The sequence below is a fragment of the Pteropus medius genome, unplaced genomic scaffold (assembly GCF_902729225.1).
Source record: "Pteropus medius unplaced genomic scaffold, Ma_sr-lr_union100, whole genome shotgun sequence".
NCBI lineage: Eukaryota > Metazoa > Chordata > Mammalia > Chiroptera > Pteropodidae > Pteropus > Pteropus medius.
Genome location: NW_024349519.1, coordinates 18,318,511 through 18,345,457, shown reverse-complemented (window position 1 = coordinate 18,345,457; position 26,947 = coordinate 18,318,511). Strand labels below are relative to the sequence as shown.

General features: G+C 32.7%; 1 protein-coding gene across 8 annotated transcripts in view; it reads left to right on the top strand.

The window, feature by feature from the left end:
* PLEKHA5 (pleckstrin homology domain containing A5) overlaps window positions 1-26,947 on the top strand; it is a 191,266-nt gene that overhangs the window by 141,341 nt on the left and 22,978 nt on the right. For 3 of the 8 annotated variants that reach the window (XM_039882571.1, XM_039882563.1, XM_039882567.1), the window contains 7 exons: window positions 977-1,060; window positions 3,627-3,746; window positions 4,567-4,620; window positions 18,422-18,502; window positions 23,728-23,790; window positions 25,458-25,538; window positions 25,676-25,825. In XM_039882571.1, coding sequence (XP_039738505.1) covers window positions 977-1,060; window positions 3,627-3,746; window positions 4,567-4,620; window positions 18,422-18,502; window positions 23,728-23,790; window positions 25,458-25,538; window positions 25,676-25,825 — 633 coding nt within the window. Of the gene's footprint in view, window positions 1-976; window positions 1,061-3,626; window positions 3,747-4,566; window positions 4,621-18,372; window positions 18,503-23,727; window positions 23,791-25,457; window positions 25,539-25,675; window positions 25,826-26,947 lie in introns of those variants that run through there. The other 5 variants (XM_039882565.1, XM_039882564.1, XM_039882566.1 and 2 more) reach the window with 5 other exon arrangements.

Sequence of the window (26,947 nt, the reverse complement as noted above, 5' to 3'; positions counted from 1 at the left end):
ACTTAGGGTAGTCTCCCAGAAAAACACTTGTATGATTATTTGAGTTGCAAGCTGAACTAGCTGCTTTTTTCATGAAACGCCATTTTTACTTGAAAGAACGAATGACAAACTGTAGTTGTTCAGACTTGGTATTTGACAGATGCTTCTCAAAGTGAAATGTTAGCCTGTCACTTCAAGAAAAATAACTGACAGTTTTTGTCACTGATGACAACATTAGAGCCTTCAAGCAAAAATTAGAATTTTGGAAATCTTGTATCTGCCACTGTGAGCTTGACAGTTTTCCCAGTGCTTAAAGATCAGTGGTGGCATCAACAAATGTATATATTGATATGTGTCAACATCGTGAACATCTGTATAACTCACGAAACAAGTATTTTTCAACTGACCAATGTTTGATATTACAAAATCATTTAAAGTGCAAATAGACTAATGGATATTACTGTAACAATATGAAAAATTTATTGATATAGTTTTAGATTCCACTTTGCAGCTAACCTTCAAGAAAATACCATGTTTTGAACATTAGTGCAGTATCAAAGATGAATATCTACAGTTATCCAAAAAAAGCTGTTAATGTTCTCTTTCCTTTTCAATATACATATTGAGGGCGGATTTTCTTAGTGTACTTCCACTAAAAGAGATTATCACAACAGATTGACTACAGAAGCAGAAATGAAAATCAAGCCAGACATTAAAGAGATTTGCAAAACTGTAAAACAATACTACTCTGGCCACTAAATTTCCTTTTTAAGAATATAAAGGGGTCCTGAGACCAATAAGGTTTGAGAACCACAGGGCCAGACTATAGAAAATTACTCTGTTCATCAGTTTCCGTATTTTAGTCAGGAAATTTTAGTATCTGTCTTCTTTCATAAACACGAACAAGAAGTTTTACATGATATTTTATAGTATAAATTTAAGATTTCTCACCACTGACATTGACCACAGAATTTATAGTGTGCCTTTATTTTCCTAGCATGTTTATGTGCCTGACAGGAGGTCAATGCCCGCTGGCCTAACTTTACAGTCTGTTAGTCCCCAGAGTCTCCAAGGCAAAACGGTGAGTACGATATCTTTATTTACCACATCATGTTTTGTTTATGTGCTACACACGATAACACATATCTGACATAGCTTTTAGGTTTGAATTTTCAGAGTGGTACCTCCCAAGGAAAAACCATTACTATTTTTGTGGAAGAGATGCTCATGAGAAGAATTTGGAATCATGTAGCCATTTCAGAGTTTTATTGGATACCGCTCCCTAAATGTCTGAGTGCCTAAATGTAAGATAATATTCTCAAGGTTTAAATCCTGGGTGGGTTTCTTCATTGGATGTTAATTCTCTCATCCTTAAAACCCAAATTGAAGTTGTTCATTAGTGAAACATATCCAGCAAGCAGCCATGTGTAGTCAAACTCCAAGCCTATTAAGATGTTTTTCCTGTGGATTTTTAGATAGATTAACTACTTTAGAGTACAAAAGAAACTGATTTACATATTTATGCAGAGAAGGAGACTATAAAAATACCAGTATTGGTTTCATTGTCAGTGTACAAATTGGGAAGGAGTTATAGTACCAGGACACCATTATTTTTCAAATGAAAGTGTAAAGATGACTTTTCATCACTTCATTTTATTTTAGTGGCATTCTTTTGTCAGAGGAACTATGCTTTAATATCAGTAGGAAGTTTCACTTTCTGTAAAGATGTGATTTGAAGACCTGTATAGTTGTTCCTTATTTAAAATACTCCCTGCAGTAATAAAAAATAATTCATCTTACATGTATTTTGCAAACATTCTTTCATTTCATCTTTCGTGTTTTACACGCTTAGATATAGGCAGATTTCTTGGTTTTAACCTACTTCCAGTTTATTTACTAAAGCTTATAAATATTGCTTGACTAAAACTAAAAATTTTAAATGGTTGGAATTTAAAAATTTTGATTGTTGATCTGGCAAAGAAACGAACATTGGTCATAAGATAAGGCTAAAGATTGTACTATGAAATTTTTTCTTCTGCTTTGCTCCCTCTGGTGGATATTTAGGATAAAATTTATTTAGCACCTACTTTTGAGGGTTCAAATGTACTTTATTTTGCTTCGAATTTTAAATATCTTATAAACTTACTGGAATTTTCACCCTTTTGAAAATTTCTATCTTTTTAATTCCATAAATAATAAACCAGAGTTTAAAGATTTCCTCATTTGGTACTTCTGTCAGATATTCACTCGGGATCTTAAAATATCTAAATTCCTTACTCTACCCTTCCATCTCCCTGGCTAGACATCAAGAGCTTAATACGATGATCAGAAGACATAGACTATCCCACAGTGACAAGGTTACAAGATGCACATGACATCAGATCACAAGTCACTATTTTTCTGTTAACAAAATTTCTTTAAGTCATATACACGTTCTTTGACTATTTAAAAGAGGCTTCTCTCACCTATATAGATACTCAGTTTTACCTAAAGAATCCAGTAATTAACTCTGATTTGCTTCTAACATTTTTTTCTCACCCAAAGGCCAAAGATTTTAATGTAATTTCAAATAACAATTAAAAATGATTTCTGTTCCTAAAAAAAAAAATTATTTGAAAATAAAAGAGCAATAGCAAATGAGCAGAACAGGAGAGCTAGTGTAATGCTATGGGGTAGACAAAACAAATCAATCTCAGGAATGGTTTTTGGCCTTGAAGTCTTAAGAGCATGCCGTCCGTAGCCCTTAGGTCTAACTAGAGTCTCCCTCTGGCCTGTCTGCAGTTTTTAATCATGACAAAGCTCAGAAAAACACCAAATAATATTTTATGGCCTATAAGCCAACAACCATACTCCACTGCATTGCTAACAGAAAAAAATTTATCAGATTGGCCTGTTAAAGAATTTTATCTACCTTTGAAATTTTCTTCCCCTTTGGGATCATGGAAACCAATAGGGAACCAGAAGGTTCTCTGCTTTCCCCAGAATGTGAAAGGAAGTTTATACACCCATGGAAATGTTCTGTGTATTAGACTTTTTTTTTTTAACATAGAAAGTCAAATCTGATCTTTTGGTCATATAAAATATCCTATGAGAGTACTAACAGTGACATTTAAAAATATAACTAGGAAGCAATTAATAGATCCCAAGCACCGAGTTTAATGATAAAAAGATATCATCCAAATTTTACATGAATTTTAATTCTTTTTATCTACCTTCTGTTCTATAAAATAGAGTGTTGGACCTGCCAGTATTGTTCTGTTGGAATAAAAGTCTTAGGTGTCATTTTTAAACATCTTGTTAAAATACCTTTTAATAATCTTTTACTACATCTTATGTATAAACCTTTGTAATTTTTTTTTGGCGTTGTGTTGTTTTTTTATATTTAACATTTAAATTTTTCTCATGAGTTCTGAGAAAATGCCTTAATATACTGTTGTTCTGCTGTATCTTTTAAAGTAACACTGTTCCTTCTATTTCTCTAGATATCTATGCATTTATGTAGGACCTATCATCATAGTGCTTAGGCACTATGTTTGATGTCAACCATAAGAGGAAACTTGCCAAGAAATCTTGGTTTAATATCTATCACTTAAGACAACAATTAATCTGTTTTCCACTGTTTGGATTCTTAAATTGTACTCCTTCAGCCAGAGGAGCTTACGCTGCTGCTAATAAAGCTGAGACGGCAGCAAGCTGAACTGAGTAGTATCCGGGAGCATACGTTAGCACAGCTCATGCAGCTAAAACTTGAGGCCCACAGCCCAAAGGTCAGCTATGAAGAGATTTGTCTGTGTCATCTGCCATTGTCACTTACTTTGAGCCGCTCATTAATCAGTTTGATCAGTGCCATTACTGTTGAGCATGAGCCCATACCATCATTGCGACAGCATTGGAATCTCCTATTGACCCTTTGAGAATTCACTTGTTTATACTTTATTAAAGGAAAATATGGGTAGGATGCATTTCTTCTTAGCCTTCCACCCATCTGCTCACCTGCCAACTTTTGGTTGTGAGGAAGAAAATGCATACAGACGTCAAAATATTGTCATCTACCAAATCCTGTAACTTACACATCTGGTAAAACAAATTGAAAAGTCTTACAATTTCTCCTAAAGTAGTAAGCTGAAAATTGATTATAGTTCTAATAATACTGTCTATTATATATCAAATATTAATTTTAAGATATTGCTTCTGTACTTGATTAAAAAGAATGAATGCATGTAAACATTTCTCAAAGGGTTAAATAGCCTCAGATTTTATAAATAGCCAAAGAAGTAGTACTATGTTGCAGAAAAAGAATTAATTTGTAAAACTAACATTTGAGTCTACTGAAGCCATTGAAAAGATTTTTCTTAATATTTTGGCTTATTATGTGCATGTCTACTTAATATCTTATAAAACTAAGTGTAATTTTATAATAATTTGATATGTCAGATGAACCATTTACAGGGGAGCATGTATGTGAAAGTTGTCACATATTGTGGTATAATGGATAAAAATGCCTGTTTTTCTTATTTCAAAATTGACTTTTTCATGAATTCTGCACCTCTTTTTCTATTCCTTTGTTTCTTGATTGATGCCTACTAGAATGAAATTCTTTCACATCATCTTCAAAGGAACACCATATATTTGGATCATCAGGTGGGATTTGTAGAATTTTCTTAACATATAGTGTCTTAACATATAATTTCTTAACATAACACATAATAGAACTCTTTAAACGTAGTACGGTTTTTCAGGCTACTCAGATATTTCAATCGTTTTGAGTTAATAGCATGACTTTTGTAAGTCACAGAATAAGAAATCCCTAACCAAGTAAATTCAGAAATACCATAAGCAGGTAGAAAGTAAGTTGTAGAGGTAAGGGAGGATACAAATGCTAGGTCACCTGAAAGTGAGAGCCTGAATTCTCTAGACTTCCTACTTATCCCAATAAAATTATTCATTGAGGCTTATCTCAGCTTGGAGTTGACCTCCTTTAAGAAATAGGCACCAGGCTGTGAATACCTTATTGGAAGGCCAGGAGGGCAGGTGTAGTATGTTCTGTATTCCCAAAGGAGAGGTTAAAGATGGGTAAAATGTGTCACGAAGATAATTTTTAATTGCGTCCTTATTCCTTGTTTATTGTCTCCTTCCATTATTTGGTCTTTGCTAAGCTACACAGAATCAGTTTTATGATGACCTACATTTTCTAGCATTACCTCAGTGGTGGCAACAATTGTGATTGGTTAAGGCATATGTTCAAAAGTGTGAATGACAGTTTGTGAACAAGAACTGACACTGCCATATTTTAGGTTTTATGAAGCTATTAATATTTCATTTTGTTGAGAATTTTTGATATGTTCTTCTACATAGAATTTCTTCCAGTGAATGCACTTTTTCACATAAATTAAGCTAAAACTTGTTTTATCTTGTTTTAAACTGTTTAAACTTGAATATTTTATCAAAGAGTTGACTGGAAAATGTTATAAGACAAATATTTGCATATTTATATTTGCCTATTTGAAACAAAATAATGTACTACTTTAATTTTTTTATTTAAAGAGGGATTTTACATTGGGCTAACCCTTTAAAAGATATTAAATCATTTTTCTTTTAATTTTTTTTAAAAAATGTTAGTTTATATAAAATTTATTTTCCCACAAAATGATTTCTTCATGATTTTGCCTATTGGAATGCTTTAGAAATCAGCATTTCATGAATTCAAATTCAGATCTTCATTCCAGAGACTGGTGCTATTGAAGTTTAATCACAGTGCATATTATACACTTCGAAAGCAATCTAATGAAGACCCATTAGCCAATAAAATAATAAAATAAGTCTTCCCTCAAAATTCCGCACTGCCAGAAAACTACTAAGATACATGGAAAATAACTTTCTTAAAAGCTCCTTTGTCCGTAAGGCTAGAGATAGTTCTAGAAAACAATGGGATATTACAAAAATTAAATTTGAAAAATTATATAAACATGAATCTGAAGTTATCTAGAATCTCTGGAAATAATAGTGGTTACTGTAATTTATTACTCATCTCAATAATCAGAACTGGAATTGCAGAGACATAGAACTTTAGAAAGGAAAGGTAAATATATCGAAAATACAATTATTTGCTAAGATGCTTCCCAGCTTTCTTTCCCAGGTTGAGCTCAGTTCCTTCCCTTTACCTAAGTGTCCCAGATCATGATTGAGGTTTATATTCCCATCATTCCTCTCTAAACATGCTTTGCTAAACCTTTCTTATTGCACCATGCTAGTGTTCCTAGAGGTAGCTTCTAAAAATCTCAACTTTTTATTTATTCTCTCTCTTTTCTTAACCTCAGCGGAGGATTTCCAATAGTTTACCTTTTTCCCATGTTAGAGTCTGAAATGAAGTTATATTATTTCAACTTTTAAATTTTGCAGTAATGAAAAGAATTACAAAATTTGCTTGCGTGCTAATTTGCTTTGAAATAACACTATTTATGAAGGCAAAAATTGGGCCATTTTTAGATAATAATTTGACAATATATAAAAAACATGGGGGGGGGTAGAACTTTGCCCAGAAACTCAGATATGCCTAAATCTATATTTCTAAGGTTTCCTAAAGAAAAATCTCTCTTTAAATAAAAAAAATTATGATTTCCAATAATTACATTTACTATAAATAAAATATTTACTTTTGAACTGATTTATATTTTACAGCAGTAGTAAAGTTAAAAGTTATATAAAAAGAATTCTTGATAATTTTGATTTTAACGAGTTTTTATTTAGCTCAAACATTTCCAGCTTTTAATCTTGTTACTGCCAGTAACCTATTTTAAGTTACCAGGTGTTTTGATCTTATAAATATTATTGGTTGCCTGGGTTTGTAAATCGATTGATCAGTTTTATATAACTACAAATTGGGAAATTTTAAAATCTTAAAGTCAAAGGAAAAGGCTCTGGTCATACTTTATACTATTTATTATACCAGATGAACTAGTACTAATTGATACTCACTTTCAACACTTTTTATCTGCTTGCTCTAATAAATCATCAGAATAGCCTAAGGCCTGCAACAAAGTGCAGTCTTCCTCCTGCCCCTTGTCAGGTACCGTAATCATCAAAAGACAATTTTTACTTGATTTCAGTTCTCTTAATCCTTATAACTATTCATGAAAAATAAAACCGAAGGGTAGTCTCTGAGTTGCTTCAGAGGTAAATTCATTTCTGATATTACTGGAATACCTATAACAAAAAATAAAGAAAATGCCTTATCTGAACTGAGGATTTACATATTACATAGTAAATCCGAAAATCTTGCTTTCTGGTGCCTATAACTTGAACAATATAATTTGGTTTCTAATTATCACCCGTATGAAGATGGGTCATGTACTGAAATGTTTTTGTTTTTGTTTTTTTAAAATAACAAAACCTGTACAAATTACATGGTAGAATTTTCTTCTGCAGTTTTCTTTTTTTCATTTTCATTCTCTTAAACTGTTTGTTTATGCTTTTATAGCTCAGCCAGTAGACTTATTCAAAGCCTTCATTTGTTAAGACTGGCATAGGATTATTTGTCATTTTTGTGAATTTCAAGATAATATATTTCCAAAGTATAATCTGTGAACATAGAATAATCCCAACTGTATACTTTATGTACCCCGTCCAGGTTCTTAAAAAATGAATAAATACATAATACATCAGTAACTCATTTTCTTCTCATTCAGCTTAGTTATCACTGAATATTAGAGGAACTTCTGGTTACAGTAAATGAAACTTACAAATATCCTAAAATATATCTACAAAATGGATTTAGCATTTATTAGCTTTTTTCTTGTTTATTCCTCTGCCTAACAGAATATAGAAGCGGGGGAGGGGAGGACCATAAGTAAAATTTGCACTGGCTCTGTACCTCCCAGGGAGTTGGAAGTAAATTCGAGATTATCAGCATTTATAATGGTATCTCCTCTGAACAAGAGGAGTGTCCTGTTGCAGTTCTTTGAAAATGAGGGAAAAGAGAATATCTTGATATATTTTCTTTTTTCAAAATAGAGCAGATTACGGGTTTTAGAACTAGAGGGCCCTGAAGAACAAGCATTTGCTGATTAGGTGGTCCTGATGTTTCCACAGAGCCAAATGTAAATCATTTGTTTGAAACCAAAGTAACAGATTTCCATAGAAACTTATTGTAGTCAACAATCAGATATTCAGCTGTAAGACACAGAAAGGGCCTACTGATTGTTTTGATTCCTTTACCCTTACTGGTTATTAAGTGTTTTTAGCAGTACCACTGGTGATTAAATTCCCAGTCCAGGGCATAAAGGCTGTACTTAGCCCAAGACTATACCTAAAAACTAGACTAACAGTTTCAAACACCCTAACTGTATTAAGGAAAACATATTGTAGAAAATGTGTTCAGAGTACCCAGCCAGGATCTTAGGAACATATGTATATATCTTTGGCAGGTCTAACATTTGGAATAGGGACTTCAAGTTTCTTAATCTTGTCACTTGCAAAGATTTCCACCAGTGTCTAGTTCTTATCTTAGCTCTGGCAGCCTGGAGCAGGACTGGTTGGTCTAAGCAAGGTAAATGAAGTTGAGGTTTCAGAAACCAGACCAGGAGCTAAAGAGAGGTACTTGTAAAGTCCTCTCCATGGATGAAGCAGTGGAACAGAAGCTGGTGCTCTTTTGATGAGTCACGAAGGGAAGATTAATGAGAATGGGGAAATTAGAACGTGATTCCTAACCCCTTCATCTGTTTTCCTCACTCCTGTTTTAGTTCTTTCCTCTATTTGTTTCTTCTCCATTTTTCTAACCTTCCCTATTAGTGATTGAAGAGCAGTTATGAGGGACTTAAGATGATGTTCTCTTTTCCTTCTTCCTAAAACCTTTCCAGCTTTCCATGTTAGACAATTATAACAAAACGAGATGCTAAGAGATAGAGGTAGAGATGAACAGAGGATCAAGAAACTTGGAGCAAGCTTCACAGCCTTTTATGAGCATGCTGCCCCCTTGTGGGTAGACTAAACATATACCAACCCTCTTCTCTGTCCCCCAACCCTTTATAATTAATTATACCACTCCAGTAGCCAGCTACCCTCTTTAAGAATACTTGCTGCAGTAAATTGAGTGTAACTTCTACACTTCTACAGATCTGAGCTTCACCTTCACTGGTACTGTAGCAGGTATTTTTTTTTTCGTCATTTGAATATAAAATTGTAATATTGAATGTGTTTTCACAAATTACCCTTAAAATTATGACATTCTGCCTTTACTCCTCTTCCCTTGAGAGTCAGTGTAGTTAATTGCATCAGAACCATCTGTATGAGAATGGGAAAAGGACGTACCACAATTGGCCACACTTATGTTGGGGATTGCCTGTGCCCAACGTACTCATAAATTCTTTGAGAAAAGAATATCCCTCTGCTTCCATAATTTAATGAAATTCGTTTGCCTCTACCCAGCTGGAGCTATTTTCCCCAAGCTAGAACATACTTAAGTTGTTTCTGAACATATCATCAAATAGTATATTCTGTTAACCTAAAATAAACTACCTAAGTGAGAGGAAACGTTCATTTGAGATCAAAAAGAATTGCAATCTGGGGGCATAGATTCAGGCAAAAACCCAAATTATGGCTCGGTTATAGGATAAAGGCAATGGGGTTTTTATGAGAAAGGGAAAGGAAATAATTACATGAATAGAAGGAAGGAATTTCTATTGGTGCTAATAAGCTAAATTATTCTTTAGCTATACAGGGTGGCACAGTTTCTAAAGAATGTCCTTAATTTTCAGTCCTCGTAGTCTGGAAGTCTGCTTTCCTTTTAGCTTTACAAATGGTCGTTTGGAATACAGTGTTATTTTGCCCAATTCAAACATTCCAAAGCTTTAGGGAGCAAGATGTGCAAGATCGTTCCTCTGGAATGACAGCTCCAACTCCATTTTGAAATGACTTCATTTATATCAGTTTTCTAAATTCTTAAACATCAAAAGCTAAAGGATCTTATCCTTAAATTTTTATGGAAGAGCTGGGAGTTTCTCATAACAAACCAATTTGCCATAGTGCGATAAAAGAAAAATAACAGCTTAAACATACCTATTGTGTTCTTTGCTTTATGAAAATGTTTAGTTTGCAGGAGTCGATAGCTAAATCCTTCTGTTATTTTATCTGTGCATTTTTAAAGTATCAAATTCTTGAGAGAGAGTAAGAAAATCACTTTTAATACTAACTACTAAGACATCTTGAAGAGTAAGCTAACCTAATTTGTAAGTTTTATAGTAGCATTCAGATTTTATGATGTGATTCTTTTTATAAATATTAATATTTTATGATCTGTACACTAAAATTACTAGTGACTTTTGGAAGAAGTCTGATATTCTATCATTGATTGCTGTGGACATTCTTCACCAGTATGCTTTTTATATGCTTTCAAGAAACCACAATGAAAAAACTGTGCAGACAGGAACTCTGACTACTTTAAACATACTTATGCCAAGGGAAATGCAAAAAAGGAACAATTAGCTGGGTGTATGTAATTGGTACTGAAACCATTCAAGGTAAAAATCCAAGAGTACTTTTTGCATTTTGTTCTTTGTGTTTGTGAAAGACAGCTTCCCTATAAGGGAAGAAATGCTAACAAGATGATTGAAAAGATTCTTGATGGCTTTCATTGTTCGTGTCAATTCAGCAACCTCATTCTACTGAGCTGTTAAGCAAGATCCCATTTTCTCTAATATTTCAAGGAGTCCTGGAGCTTCTATTTTTAAGGATGATTGAGAGCTACAAGAGGTAACGTTTCTAGGAGATATAGAATAGGCATTTAGAAAAAAACTACTAAGGAAACTAGAAAATTAAATGTGTTATTTAACACTTGCTAACCCAAACTAGTCACATGGTACAGAATATCTGTATTTTCTCATGTCTCTCTTTCCCTCACACCCCATTCCTCCTTTTTTCTTTTTCTCTCTCCCCGCGCCTTCCTCTCCATATTTGATCATAGAAGTAGTGAGAAGGGGCTGACACCCAAAAGTTCTTAAGCAGAATATAACAGCATAATGACAGAACTCTAAGACTAAATAAATGGACAATGAGTAAATTAGAATTTAGAACATGGACTTAATATATGTATGTTAGTACTCTGATCTCTTGGCCTGTCTCCTGCTTACAGTTTATTTTCATGGTTCTTCTGTTTCTTACCAGTAATTATTGTCTCTTTTTGCTATTTTCGCCCATCTCAACCTAACTGGAGAAGTTCCCTTTTCTTGGTGTTCTCCGAGAGCATTTATCTATTCATCATTTTACTAGTTGTCTCTTTGTTTCTTGTTCTTCATCTCTTGCCCTTGGGTTTCTCCCAGAAAACAGAGCCTGCGATGTGAGCTTCTTTGATGTGGGCTTGTTTGCAGAAAGTTCACACAGGAGTAAAGAGAGTGAGCAAGGAAGAAGAGAATATATTATCAACTGCAGTAGGCAACTTGGGCTTCATCTGACTGATTCTTGTTGACAAATGAATAGAAACACTGTAGAATTACCCAACTGAACAATAGAAGAGGGAGGCATTTGTACTGGCTCCCAATCTCCATTGACCAAGGGCTGCCCCTTGAAACTAACTCTCCAGCACATTGACATTATACATACATGAGCAGCTAGGAGGTTGCTATATACAAAGTGGTTGACAGGCTAATAGGATGTGGAGAGGGACACAAGAGATGTCTGAAACCCCTCTCAGCAGTTTTAGTTATGTATTTAGTTGCCTATGGAAATCTCCCTTTTGAAGTTCTGCCTTCTGTATATCCCTAACATGTTCAAAATTAAGGTCATCTTATTCCTCAATTCCCTGACCAAAAAACTAAAAACAAAAATGCTTCAAAATACTGGTCACCTTTAATCTCATTGATGTAACAAACATTTCTTGAACACATTATTTTTGGAGAAGAGCTCACTGTGCTTTGAGAAGGATTCAAGACCTTTGCCTTAGCTGTTTGCTTAGATCTAGAACTTTAACTGGTTTAAGCCCCCGAGAAAAAGAGGAAAGTGAGACCCAGTTTCCTCCTCCGGCTTTCACAGTTTGATTGCCTGGTGGATGAAAAGAAGAACAAATGGCAACCTGGAAAGACCCACAGTATGACAGTCCTTGCTATCCTGCCTGCCAGTCTACCACTCCAAGGGTTGAGAATCTGCAGAGTGCTTAGTCAGGATAATACACACCACCATGACACCTTTTATATACTCGGCTCCTTCTTACCATTTAGTCATCAAATCTTGGCAGTTCAAAAAGCTCCTGCCACATTATGTCTTTCATCTAACTCAAGAAATTTCACAAACTTCCTGTCAACTACAAAATAAGGTTTCTTTTTGGTTTGTCATTCAGGCATTCCACCACCACTGCTCCCCAGCCATGAAATACTTCCTCCCCTGTAATCCCTTTTCTCCAGCCAGTGACTCACTGTTTCTCGAATACTTCAACAACACTCCCGTTCTCTGTGCACCTGTCCAGTACCTGTTCATCTTGATAGCTTTCAGAGCTGTCATGTACAATATCCCACTTGGCTTCTCATCCATAGCCTTTGCAGCATGTGGGCTAGTTACCTTTATCTTCATTTACTCAGGTTTAATGACTTGCCCAGAATCACAAAGCTAGGATGAATACCTTGTGTTAATGAATTTTATTCCTCCCACCCCCCTTTTTTAAATCAATTTTGACTTCCTTTAAAATTAACGGCATTGTTCTTAGAGTAGTCCTATTTTGGGTTGCTGGTCTTTGTTACTGAGAACTATCAGCTCCTGGTTACATATTTATTTTCTTATAAGATAGGAAAATAAAAACAAAAATTCCCCACCCCTCCTAAAATGCATAATATTTATACTGTTCTATTTTGTATTTACAAAAGCAGATATTTTTGTAGCCTAATTACTGTAGCTCTTCTACCTTATTTTGCTTTTTTTTTTCCCCCCAGAAAGTTCATTCAGCAAAGATTTATGGAGCTCAGTGTAAAGCAGGATGTTAGTGCTTACAAAGTAAGAATTCTTAAATGATTTTCAAAGCCCAGGAAGGAAATAAAGTTGAGCATAAATGCCAAAAACATTTCTAGGATTGACCTAAGGGTGTGATTATGTAGTTCATACATAAGCTGATAAATCTTTGAATTAATGGCAGGAATTCTGCTACTTAGTACCAGTCGTAACCCAGTAAGAATACAGTTACTATTAATAAAATCCAGATCCTTGTATCTAGAAGATATTTTGAGGGAAAGCTCAACTATATTTTGGAGTAGATTTACCCATGTCCAGAACAAATATTTCATTTTACTAACAAATGTAAGATACTCAGTTTTGGAATGTTTTGCCCCTTTAAAATTGTATTGCTAAAGTATTTGCAAAGAGAAAACTATGACCATTTCAAACATTATATTCACAATAAAACATTTTTATAAAATGGATTTTAAGTTGTTTTAATATTTCTGGTTGCCTATGAATGCCAGGAAAAAAGATGGTAGCATCAGATAATTATCTATTACCTAAAGTTAGAGGAACAGTGGTTAAGAGTCCTTAAACAAGGAAAATAGAATAAGCCACTGAAGTAAAAATCAGATCTATAAAATTTGTCCTGTAGCCAAAAGGATTTTCATTTTTAAAAAATACTTTAAAGACCTTTAGATTAAAAAAAGGTGACGCTATGTAAATTGTTAAGTAAATTCTTTAGAAATACATTACCCTGCACCTTCAGTTTCCTTCAAAATATAACAGGGGTGGGTGGGTGTGTGTGTGTGTGTCAAAATGACGGCTTTAAAAATTCAGCAATTTAAACGAGATTGTGAGTATAAAGGGTGACCTCTTTTTGTTCTGTTGGATTTAGGGTATTTTCATAATGTTTCTCAATAAATTCTTGAATCTAGTACTTACTGCATCAGCCATTTAAGAAAAATTTTTTTTCTCTTTTAAGGGAACGTCAGATATGATTGACTCCTATGTTAGTGTCCCGATTTGTTGTTACCTTTTTTAAAGATCTAACTTTCTCTCTTGAAGAAAACAAGGAAACATTATATAGTCTACATAAAGTACTATAGATTCTTCTGAATGTATAACAATTGTATTTTTCCAAAATTTTACTTTAGAAAACATATAGCATGGGCAGTCTATTCTGATTGCTTTAAAATTTTCAAATAGACCTCAATACTTTGTTCCATCAGCTATTAAGAAACCTATTTACATTCTTTTATTTAAAAAGTCACTTCAGATTTCTCTGCTTCCTGTTAAACAATGAGTAGTTTCAATAGATAGTCATACCCTTCAATCTCAGGTTCTGGGACTTTCAGATTTGCCTCCAGTGAGAGTGGAAGGGATTTCATTGTCATTATCTAAGTGACCTATTTATAAAAACCCCTGCATTCCTCAAAGCTTCACCCTAAGCATGTCAAATTCTTTAGCGTTTTAGTTTTGCCACACATCTTAAGAGTTTATTGATGTAGACATAGGAGGACATTCTTGAGAAATGGATTTTTCAGTGATTAGGCTATCATGGTTTTTCACTATTGTTAAAACAGATTCCCAACTTAAAAATTCTTTTCCCAAGATATCATTAAGAATTGAAGAAAAGTCCATTTTCCATGTAAATGGAAAATGACAGCACAGAAATGGGTCGTCTTGTTGGTTATCAGTGAAGGACAAACGCTCTATAATAGTGTAGATAGAAATCATCCAGCCAAAGAAGAGAAGGAAGCTGTCAGCACAGATTCAGACTCAAGGAAACTCAGCTTGCTCAAAGAAGAGGAGGAAGCTGTCAGCACAGATTCAGACTCAAGGAAACTCAGTTGCAAGGCAGTTGATAGTAAAATATATTTTCTTGGTTACACTAGCCACATTTCAAAGGCTAAAGAGCCACGTGTAGCTGGTGCCTACAATATTGGACTACACCAGTATAAAACATGTCTGTCATCACAGAAAATTCTGTTGTACAGTGCTATTCTAGATTATTTATTATATGAACTTTTTAAAAGAGCAATTAAGCCACTAAACCACTTCTTATACTTAAAGAAGGATTGGAAAATTAATCTTTTCCAAGGATGAATTATATGAGTGATCTCTTGGCTCTGCTCACTGTAATCTCTGTCTCCTTCCGGCCCTTCTCACATTTATCATATGAGTTACAATATCCTGTTCCTTCTACATTTGTAGCTGGTCTGATTTCTCTAGTGATAGAGACTTTGGAACCAATGTTTAGAAGTTGCTAGAATAATAGAGCAACTGGCGATTGAAAATTGGATTCCTGACTGACACCTAGGATCCCCCTTGATTTCTGCTGAGTCTATTAATATTATATAATAAGAAAATTCAGTTTATTTTTAAGAGGGCTAAGCCTCTTATCTCATACAACGACAAGAGAATATTTTAATCTAAATGCAATACTTGTATTTAGATAATTAGTGAAATTTTTCATCTTTTGATAGCTGTAAAGATATCTTGACCAACATTTTGTACTGACCCGTTAGGGCCTTAAAAAGTTTCTTACTGGTGATGGTTTGAATGAGTGCCAGAATGGGAACATGGTTCTCAAGCCTGATTTCCTGTCAGAACTGCCCACGGATCTTCAGAAAGAGAAAAAAAGTATGCAGTACGCAAGGTCCTCTTTTCCCTGGTCCCAGCCAGCTTTGAGAACTACTGAGATAAAAATCTCAAGGGATACCAAAGAAGGAAAAAAAGTCTAGTTTTTCTGAAACAGAAACACTATCTTTGTGCTTTCTAACCTTTTTTATGTATAGCACATACAGAAAGTTGCAGTATTTGTACAGCCTTGAAAGAGTAAAGGCTGTGAGAACAGTTCTCTAGATGAAAGCCTCACTGCATCGGAGGACTGACTCCAATGGTTTCTTCTACCATAACTCCCAGCCTTGAACGTGGTGTGAACACGTAATGCTAAAATTTTTCTTAGCCTCTTTATGTTATCAAAGGACATTTGCCAGAGGATAATAATTCCATTAATTTAGTTTATTTCGTGTTTATGTATTTTTATCCTTGACTCCTCGATAAGGTTTTTTTTTGTTTTGTTTATTCGTTTGCTTGTTGTTAATTAGAAAAGCAACATCTCAGAAAATTTGGGAAATCTTGAGAAATATACAAGAAGAAAAAAATAATCCACAAAGTAATTGTTGCTAACATTTCATTCCTTTGTTGTACTAAATTGTCAGCTTCCAGAGATGCCTTCTAATTTGAATATTCTAGGATTTGATATATATGCTTGAAATTTTTCGCAGTAAAAAATAGTTAATTCTAGAAGTGATCTCTGAGACACTGCAGTTTGTCTTATTTTTAAATATTACTTTTGCTTTTAGTTTTTCTGTTCCTAAGCCAATTTCTTCTTGCAAAGATCCCTTCTCAGTGACTTAATATTTCATAATCTTTGACATGTAAATTAAACCAGCATTTTTAAATCACACACATGGCTCACACACACACACACACACACACGTTTACCCTAAATAAATCAGACCTGATTATCCTGCATTAATCATTGTTTCTTCTCTCTTTTTAAATACATTTTTAAGTAAATTCCTCAAGCCTAGCATATGAACATAAGTCATTAATCTGTACCATATTGAAGCTCCATTTAAAGGTGTGAGCCATATTGACAGAACTAGCCATTTATAACACAGTGGCCCATTAGTGGTGCCAGATTTCCAAGAGTCAGTGGGAAATTTCAGTTTGACCTTGAGTATCCTCTGCTTTTGGATAGTATCTGATACTCATTATTTCTTAAACATTCATTCTCCCGAACTCCACCCTCCTTCCCAATAATCTCTAAGTCAGGTACTGTTCTATCTAATTTCAATGGCAAGCTGTTGAAAAATAGAATAGATGAGATTGCTTTAAAAATTAAAATTAAATACTAAAAATGAATAGAACCTTAAGCTACTTGTATTATACAAAGTATGTATCAGTGCAGTCACGCGATTAAGCCAAAACGAAAAAGAAGTTATACTTTATTCCATGATCAACATTTGATTAAAATAAAATCACTAGCATTCCCTTAAACCATAGAGGGCGCTTTAAAATATAAAGAAGTCTTAAATTTCTGTAATTTAAGTTTTCTGTGAAAGAAAAACTTTATATCTATAGTTGTCTATTTACAGGTTACTTTCTAGTGCCATAAAAAATTTATTCTGTGCTGCATATCAACATGTTTGTTTCCCTCTACATGAGATATCACCTACAAATACCTTGGTCCCTTGCTGGATAGCATTGGAGGAAAAAAAAAATTTGAGATTAACTGATGCGTAGATTTGAGTTTGATGCATAGAAGTTCCAGTTTAATATGTAGATGTATAGATTTTAAATTAAATTATTTAGCTTGAATAAAACTTTGTAAAAGTCAGTTAAACCAGGAACATGAAGTTTCTCATTTGACAGCCAAAACAGATTTTATTGACATGAAACATCAGTAACTTGTTTGAAAATAAAATTGTCTAGATGCACAGTTTTCAAAATTTTTTACTTCTATTATTTGTTTATTGATCTTAAGAGTAGTAAACTTTTGTTGTAGATTTTGCTAAATCAGTAAAGTAGCATTTGTTAACCATGATAGAATGCTTATTTTCTAGGGTGAAAATTATGTAAACTAAATGTCACAATATCGCAATTATAAGTAGACGTCTCTGCTTAACGAATGGTATAAACTCTGTTGGCCTTTTACTCTGTATATATAACGATGATTGTCTTTTGAATGCTTTAACTCTTAAGTCCAGAGCCTGCTAAAACAAATATTTTTTTAGGGGCAGTAATTAAGTACAACAGAGCTGGAAATGTGAACCATGATTTTAGCCTTTTTAGGAGCTAGGGAGATACACTGAGTCTTTGCTAAGTAAATTTTAGTTTGCATATACTTGAAATAATTCTACAGATGGTGTTATACTGTGAGAAAACTCAAAGTATATAAATGTCTATCAAGATTAACTTTAATGTCTGATTATCTAAGTGATAGGACATATTGATTATATTCTAAAATTTTAATATTTATATTTCTGATTAACCTTATAAAATTTCAGATTAATCTTATAAAGAACTGAATATCATTTTAAGCTTTTTTACTGATCAAGTAATTAGTAAACCAGTAAATCTCCTTTTAAGTTTATAGGCTGTCACCCTTTAGTTTATTCTTTGAATTATGCTTTATCATCTATTCTAGTATATGTAGGAATGTTCATTAATTGATTGTATTGATAATATTTATAAAATAAAACCTAGTTGCAGCAGTATTGCATTTAGTAAGCTTTTTTGTAACCTTTTTTATAAGCTTTTTAAATAACCTTTATTAAAGCATTTAATACTTGTTCGAAATGGTTTATATAAGTTAGATCTGTACAACTTTGGGGTAAAATGTAAACTGCACTATTAGGAAGATATTAAAGTAGAGGCTATATTTACAGTGTCGTCTTTCAAATCTAGCTGTGCTGTAAACTGATGTTTGCTGTATGCTCCTCCTGATTTGAAATAGATGAAAGAAAATGAACCTATTATCAACATGGTTCACACAATGATTGAGAACTCGGCGCTAAGACCCCAACTGTACCAGCAAGTAAGGTCTTGGACAGTGAATGATACTGCTTTATCATCTGCAAAATCCCTCAGTGACAGTTTTGGTTTATCCTCAGAGTTACTCATAACATTAGTGTTTTTCTTATTTCATTTTTTGTTTATGTCTATTTGGAAAAAAATGCAATTCATCTATGCTTTTCAAGATGCTGCAGTATTCTTAGCATGGCTTTGCTGAACATTTTGCTGTCGAATATTAAGTGTGCCATTTTCCTGAAGTTTTTGTGTAGAGTATTTGATTGATATGTACTTGGAGGTCTGCAGTGCATTTGCAAAATTTTACTAGATTGCCATTGATTTTAACTAAAAATTTTAAAATTCCTTATAACTTAAAGCATTATAAGGAATTTTTAGAGAAAACTCAAAAAAAATTTTTTTCCCCTTTCAAGGGGCAACCCCCCATAATCTCCCCTCAGTATTTTAGAACTAGATTAGATCTGTATGGGAGTTCTTTAAATCTAGTTTCTGAGCTCTGGTATGGTAAAACCTAAAGGTGGCCATTTCTTACCGGGAGTGTCTTCTCCCTGCGTTTTTATCATACTTATGCAGTTATCAAGATAGTCATATCTTACTCCACTCTTTTCCTTAACTCAAAATATGTACCATAGAGTTAGCTGGCTTTAATTTAGGGCCTTGGTAATCTGCAGATCTGCAAAAGAAGTCATTTTATACATTCCTATCCAATTTTTTTGTATTTCATGGTCTAAATGTTCTTAGCTGTGTGTTTTGCAACATCAGCTTCTTCCACTTCAACACTCTCAAATTACTGTGGCCTATGACCTGTTACAATTACTTAAATCATACAGAAGAAGAAAATTAACTAACATGAAAAATGAATATATGCTTTGATTAAAATATGTAAAATACCTGGTTTTAAAAAAAGCACCTCGATCTCGCACTGGCTTTAAAGGCCTCTGGTTTGCTTTAATCACCTTGGGGTCTGCATCATGGTCTTTTAACTGCGAGAGTAAAACAGTCGGTGGGAAGGTAACTCATTTCTAAGCATATTTTTCATTTGAAAGAAAGAGATGAAGTATTAAATATTTAAAGTTAAACAGCTTTACTTTCCAAAAAAAAATGGAATCTTTCCATTCTTTAAAATCACCAAGTTATAGGACCTTGACACTCGATTCCAAAATATCACACCAAGAACCTTAGCACTTCTTCTGGAATTGATACCCTTTTCAGTGTCTGAAGCTATCACTTTATTGTTTTATATAGTGTTAAATTGACAGGAGATCAAAAGTATTTTAAAAGTTGTAATAGGTTATGTTTTCATTTTTCACACTGCATATTTTCAATCAGAGTGCTAGCCTCGATGTTCTGTTTGTTTTGTTTTTTCTTTTTTATATTGATCACTAACCAGGTTGATGCTGCGGACGTCATTGCTGATTGAAATTACTGCTGCAGTAAAAGCTCTAATTGGTGTTTTTCAGATATGTAGGGATATCTGAAACTGGTCTTTTACAGTATCATTGACCTTCAATAATGAAAGTGCATTACATTTATATGAATATTTTTCATATTAATACTTGAAAGAAAAAAACTGAAATTATACAAAACAGAAAGAGCTAGAAGTCAAATGTCAGCAGCCATGCATGGTCATGAGATGGGCAGCCAGTTGCTAAGTAATTAGTGCTGTCTCAGTGCTATTAAGTCTAGTAAGTCTTCAGACGATCCTTTTTTTTAATCAGCCACTGGCAACATACTTAATTGTTTTAGGGCATCTGTTGATGGATAAAAGTGACAGACACGTTTCTTAAGCTGTTTATAAATTTGCATAAATTGAAATTAGATCTTATTTTTTCCTCAAGGTTTCCTTTATCATGTTGTTATTATCCAAAGATCTTTACGAAAGTTTATAATGTACATTGTTACAGTTTTGTTTTTCTGACATTGCATTACAATGATGTGTTAACAAGCCTCTGAAACTGAGTCAAAACTATAGTGACAATATAATGTCTTATGACCTATTTTGAATCACAGCCTTTCAGGTTTTCTGTCAGGAGAACCTTTATATTTACATTTCCTTAGAAGAATGGAGGACACCTGAGAAATTACATAGGCAGTAATTATCTTAAAGTCAAGTACATAGTACCTAAAACTGATTCAAAACAAATGCTAAATAACTGAACATCAAGTTGAAAAATTTCTCTGCATTTACTAATTCTGCTGCCTTTCTTAATACATTTTTGTGTCAGAGATTTTATAACATAATTAATATCAATGAAATTAGTCACCTGATAATTATTTTAAAAGATACACAAACCCAATGAGCATTTTTGAGTCCTCATAGAATGTAATGTCTAATTTTACCAAATATTTCCCCCAAAATCCTCCTGGGATTTGTGTCTGTATGTATGTGTATATATATTTCATATACTAAAGGGGTAGATACTGTAGAAAGTTGAATTTTAATTGACAAAAGTGATTTTAACTTGATGCCAAGACAGTTTTTTAAAAGATTATTAGGTACCTTATGAAAAAGTTCTGACTTTCTAAATAAAATATAGCACATATCCTTATGTAGACAGTAAAGTTTGCATGGTACTTGTCTAAAGCTTGAGCACTACTCAAGCTCATATAATTACTACGGAGCCCTTTTCATTTGCTTTGCTAGTGTTACGGAGGTACTTCAAACTCAGAACTTCTTTATTTTTGCTAAAGATTAATTTGAAAAATGATTGAAAATGTTGCCATGAAACATTTGGTGCAGAACTTGAGTTAATCAGAACATTTATGAGATTATATATTTTTCTTATAGAAGGAGTTTTATATTGAAAATGAATAGCAAACTTCAATTGTAGGTCGAAATTGTTTTTTAATAAATTATATTCTTTTTTTTTTTTTTTAAGAAAAGCCTTAGTAATGGAAAATAGGCCATGCTTAGAAGTTAATTATTTAAAGAATCTTGTTTTCGTATGCTTTTCTTCTGACATGTAAAAGGCAGTGTATGTTGGAAGGTTAATTATTTTAAGATTTTTATTGGTTGGTATCTAATAATGAATATCTGTATTGAATAACCTGATAAAAGATTTTAGTAAATTTTTCAGTGGTACTAAAAATATAGGTAGAAAAATATTTTAATTTATGTAATATTTTTATGTCTATAAGAATGTATCGCTCTAAAATTATAACTATACAGAACACGTTTTTCTTTTTTATAATCTGCCAACTAATATAAAAATGAATATGTAATAAGATTCCCTAAATAGTACTAGACTTATCAGGGTGATCACTTCATAAGGTCTACAAATGTCTAATCACTGTGTTGTACACTTGAAACAAATAGGATATTGTATGTCAACTGTGACTGAAAAATTTTAAAATACATATTTTAAAAACTCAATGAAATTGAAATATCAAAGGAAAAAAGATTCTCTATATAAAAAATAGTATACCAATATCCTAAATACTTATCCTGGATTATTAGGTTTTCATTTAAAATTATTAGTCTTTTATCTGTTGACTCTGGGATATAGGTTTCGATTCATGTTTTAATCTGGATGTAGCACTGTCCACTAATTATATTCAAATCCTGCATTCCATGGCTCAGTAAAGCTGTTTTGCATTTAACTTTAAATATTAAATAAGCAAAGTATATTTGGACATTGGTAGCTAAAGGCTTTATAAATGAGAAAATATAAATAAGAAAATTTTTGTCATCTTACATTTTTATGAATCTAAAGATTGTAAAACTTTTCATTACTTTTTTTTTCAGATTGCAGCATAAATTCTTGGATCTAGGTGCTTTAATTTTGAATAATTGACACTTCTCAGGACATTCAGTGATCTTTATTTTAAAATAGCGCACAAGTATTCTGATGTTATTAAATTCATTTTTCATGTGACGTTCATTTCTGTAGAGTTTTGTGGTTAATAATCACTGTGCATACCCTTAAATAGTCACAGGTTCATTTGCATGAGATACGTGAAAGTTGTGTCTTGAAATAAAACACTCAAATCCAGGATTTATTATTGTATGTTTGGAATGCTTACTTTTTTAACCTCCTGATTCCCACATTTCTAGAGCCATTCAAAATTACCTACTGTTTAAATTGTGCCTCCTTCTAAAGATGTAACTGTCGAGCAGTTTTTTAAAGAGAGAATATAAGTAGCTATAATTTATACATTCTTATACATTTGTATGTATAAGAAATCTGATATGTATATATGTATATATGAAATCTGATTTTCCAATCTAGAATATAGTTGGGGTATATTTCTCCCATCCCCACTTTGAGAAAAAGTGTGCCATTTAGTAAATATGCAGTGAGCCCCAATTAAATTTTTCCTACTATGTGTTTGTTATTATCTAGTAGTCAGTATATTAAGTCAAAAGACAAGAGAGATGGTAAAATATTGCCTGCAGAAGCTGTGATATGATCTGTAGTGACTGGGATGGCTGTTGAAATCTTGGTAATAAGCATACTCAGAAATGAGGATTTTTTTGACCAAAATAAACTGAAAAAAATGATGTTTAAATATACTGAGTAATAATTCCTTACGGTATAATAAAACAACTGGTGTCAACAAACACGTATAAAAGCTTTTTATGGAATTTGACTATCCATGGTTTATTGGCTTTCAGTTTTATGAGGTTTTGAATGATTTTCCTCTTTTCAATTAAACCCATCCTTTTCCTCCATTATCTTTTAGTTCTTAAGACAGAAGAACAAGATAAGTCTATATTGTGTATGTGCGTTTATATATTATGTATCTGTATATAATATGTTAATAGGTTTTGTTAGTAAAATTGTACTAAGATGTGTTGGCATTTCAGTGTACACATACACAATTGTGTGATTATGTGTATACTCTGAAGGACGGTTTTGATTGTTGAAATATACCTGATTTGAATATTTGATTCAATACAGTTCTTATAGTTTTATTTGTCAATTTTTCATTAAAATAATGTATGTCTTACAAATGGAAAGATGTAAAGTGCTGTGTAATTTTGTTTGACCAGCTTACTATTTTGTTTTACAAGCTTAAGTTAACATCATTCTTAATGTATCTTGCATATTGTATCACTGTTAAATATTTTTCTACTTTTGTAATGATCTGTGTTTGAATTAAACTTCTAAAATTATAAAAATCATTAAAACCCCATTTTTGTTATATAAATCCAAAATATTAACTATAGGCTAAATAAATACATTTTGAAATATTAATTTTAAAGTTGCTATTTGACATTTTTCCTTATAGCTATCACAAGATGAATGCAGAGGCACATTATACAAATACAGACCTGAAGAAGTAGATATCGATGTAAGTATTAGTATGCTGTGTATTGACAGGACTCTGTCATATTCTCTGCCAAACACTAAATAAGCCTGACAAAAATTCCTCCTCCTCCCCTTCCTTTTTCACTTAGATTCCATTAAATGCGCACTCCTTAATTTATTCTCTGTCCGTCTTCACCCCCATAATTAGCAGTTGAAAGTATTAAGAATCACTTAAATGAAAGTAAAAGAGTTTTGTGAAAAGTTATGCAAGACGAGACAAAATAAAATAGTCTGTCTTCTAGAGAAAGTGTTAGCCTCTAGAAATTCTATCATTCCTTTTAAAATTAAATTTAGTTTTTTAATCATATTTTAGATTGCTGACTTGCTGCGCAGTTTTACTTACTTATATGTCATTCTTACCTCATTTCCCCCGGTTTTATTCCATTTGTTCCTCTTTGCATATTTCAATATCCACTAGTCCCCCCTTATACGTGGTTTCGCTTTGTACGGTTTTAGTTACTCACAGTCAGTTCTTGTCAAAATGTTAAATGGAAAATGGAAAATTTCAGAAATAAACAATTCATAAGTTTTAAATTGCATGCTGATCTGAGTGAGTATCATGGTGAATTTTCATGCCTTCCCGCTCCATCCCACTTGGGATGTTAATCACATTGTGGGTGCTTCCTGCCTATTGGTCACTTAGTAGCCATGTAGGTTATCAGATCGATTATCAGGGTATCACAGTGTTTGTGTTCAAGTAACCTTTATTTTATTTAATAATGGCCCCAAAGTGCAAGTACTAAAGCAGGTAATTCAGATATGCCAAAGAGACACCATAAAGCGCAAGTATGTATAAGAAAAAACAGTATATATTGGGTTTGGTACTGTCTGTGGTTAAAGGCATCTATTGGGCATCTTGGAGCAATATGACCCACAGATAAGGGGAGACTACTGCATTCCATTTGATGTAGCTTGAGTTTCATTGTCTAACAAAGATAAAGTAGTTACTTTAATAGATAAAAAGACAAAAAAAGTGAAATGTCATGTTTCTTGCTTTCTTGTTACGCAGTAAAGCTTGGACATATTTATGGTTTGTCCAGGGTTTTTATTTTCAGATATGTGTAGAACTGGTTTATTGTAGTATTGAAATTTTGTTAGAGTACTCTATTATATTGTCATAATTTTAAAAATTGGGGTAGTACCAAGAGTAAAACTATTGAAAGTAATTTTTCTCCACTAGCAATATTTTTATTTGTATTACAATTAGAAGCAATCTTTTGTTTATATTCTTTTCTAAGAACATAAGAACATATTTAAAAAATATAAAATAGAATCCAGTTGGTATTTTAATTAAGTGCTATGTATATCATTTAACCTATCCAGCAGTTCATAGGGAAAAAAAATCTTAACCTCATTGAAATGATTTGTTGAAAGCATATGAGACTGCTAAGAATTTTTTGAATTACGTAGGTTAAATAATATGGTTGAAATGGTTTTTCATTTTACATGCATGTTTTTTAAGCATTCTATCTTTATAAGATATATTTAAATTTTTATATTACTCAATGAAATAAAGATTGACCTAATTAGGTATTCTAAATGTGTTTTCTTGTTTTAACTACCTCTAGTTACAGGAATGATGACTACCTACCTCCAATTACAGGAAAAATAAAAAATTGCTAATAAAAGACATCTTCTCTTATCACCTAGGCCAAGTTAAGCCGTCTATGTGAACAAGATAAAGTGGTACATGCTCTGGAAGAGAAACTTCAGCAGCTCCACAAGGAGAAAGTAGGACAATTATGTTTATTATTAACTACAATTGATGTTACTTTATATGATTATTATCAAGACACTGATAACTAAAGTAAAAAAGAATTAATTTGATGATGCAGAACATTAAATGTAATTATTTTTTATTATAATAGTATACGCTTGAGCAAGCTTTGCTGTCAGCCAGCCAAGAGATAGAAATGAACGCAGATAACCCAGCAGCCATTCAGACCGTGGTGTTACAGAGGGATGATTTACAAAATGGACTGCTTAGTACATGTCGAGAGCTCTCTCGAGCCACTGCTGTGAGTACATATTTTTTTCATAGTAAGAGTCACTGAAATATCATACAGTTCTCTTTTTAATTTAATTTATATTCATATTTAATTGGACTGTTTTTAAGATTGTTCTCTATTATAACAAGAAATTAATTTGTTAATAATATCAAAAATAAAGGATGATCTATTTCTCTAGGCATTTTGTTTTTTGTGAAATAGTTTTACAAAAGAGATAAATACTCCTGTTTATGTATCATGCAAATGAAAAATTCTTAAGATACGTTAAAATTTATCACATTGAGAAAATATTTTGTGGATTTTAGGGGAATTAGAATAATTTTGGGAAGGTGGTAATTAGATTCACTTAACCAACCATTTCATAAACTGTACCTGTGAAATGCTTTTAAGAAGCCATCAACATTCCATTTCATAGCTGCAGTGCGATCTAAGTATAGATGATAGGTTCGAATAAGAAATATGATTAGCAGAACCTTTTAACCCATAGTTATGTCACTTTATGAAAGGTATCTTGGGATTACCAAGTCTAAAAGTCTTAGTCACAGTTTATAAATTAAGTGTTTTATAAGTTTAAACAATCTGCTTTAGGTCCTATGATGTAGTCATCTTCTAAACATAGTAAGAGCACCTACCCAACAGCCTTTTGAAAGAGAAATCCCTGCAAAAGCCACCTGTTAAAGAAAGCTGCTCATGCACGCTCGCCTATACCTTCAGTGGGCTCTTTAGGGAGCAGCTACCTTTTAAGAAGATCTATAGCTTAAGTAAGAGAGGTCTTTCCAAGCTGGCAGCATACCGGAATCTCAACATGGCTTCACTTCTGAATAACATTAAAATAACATTCCAAACAAAAGCTATTTTTAAAGGAATATGTCATAGTTTTAGATAAATCAAAACTTAGATTTTATGATTCTTTAAATACCTATGTTTAATATACCTATTCTTGGTTTAAAATGACCTCATTTAGTCTCTTAATTACACTGTAATGTTTATAGGTTTTTAAAAATATTTAATATCCTTTTAATTGTCATCTAGAAATCAGAACCATATCTTGTTCATCTTTGTGGCTCTAGCATTCAGTACTACAGGATGTGCACTAAAAATTTGATGAATGATTGAACTGAATGATGCAGA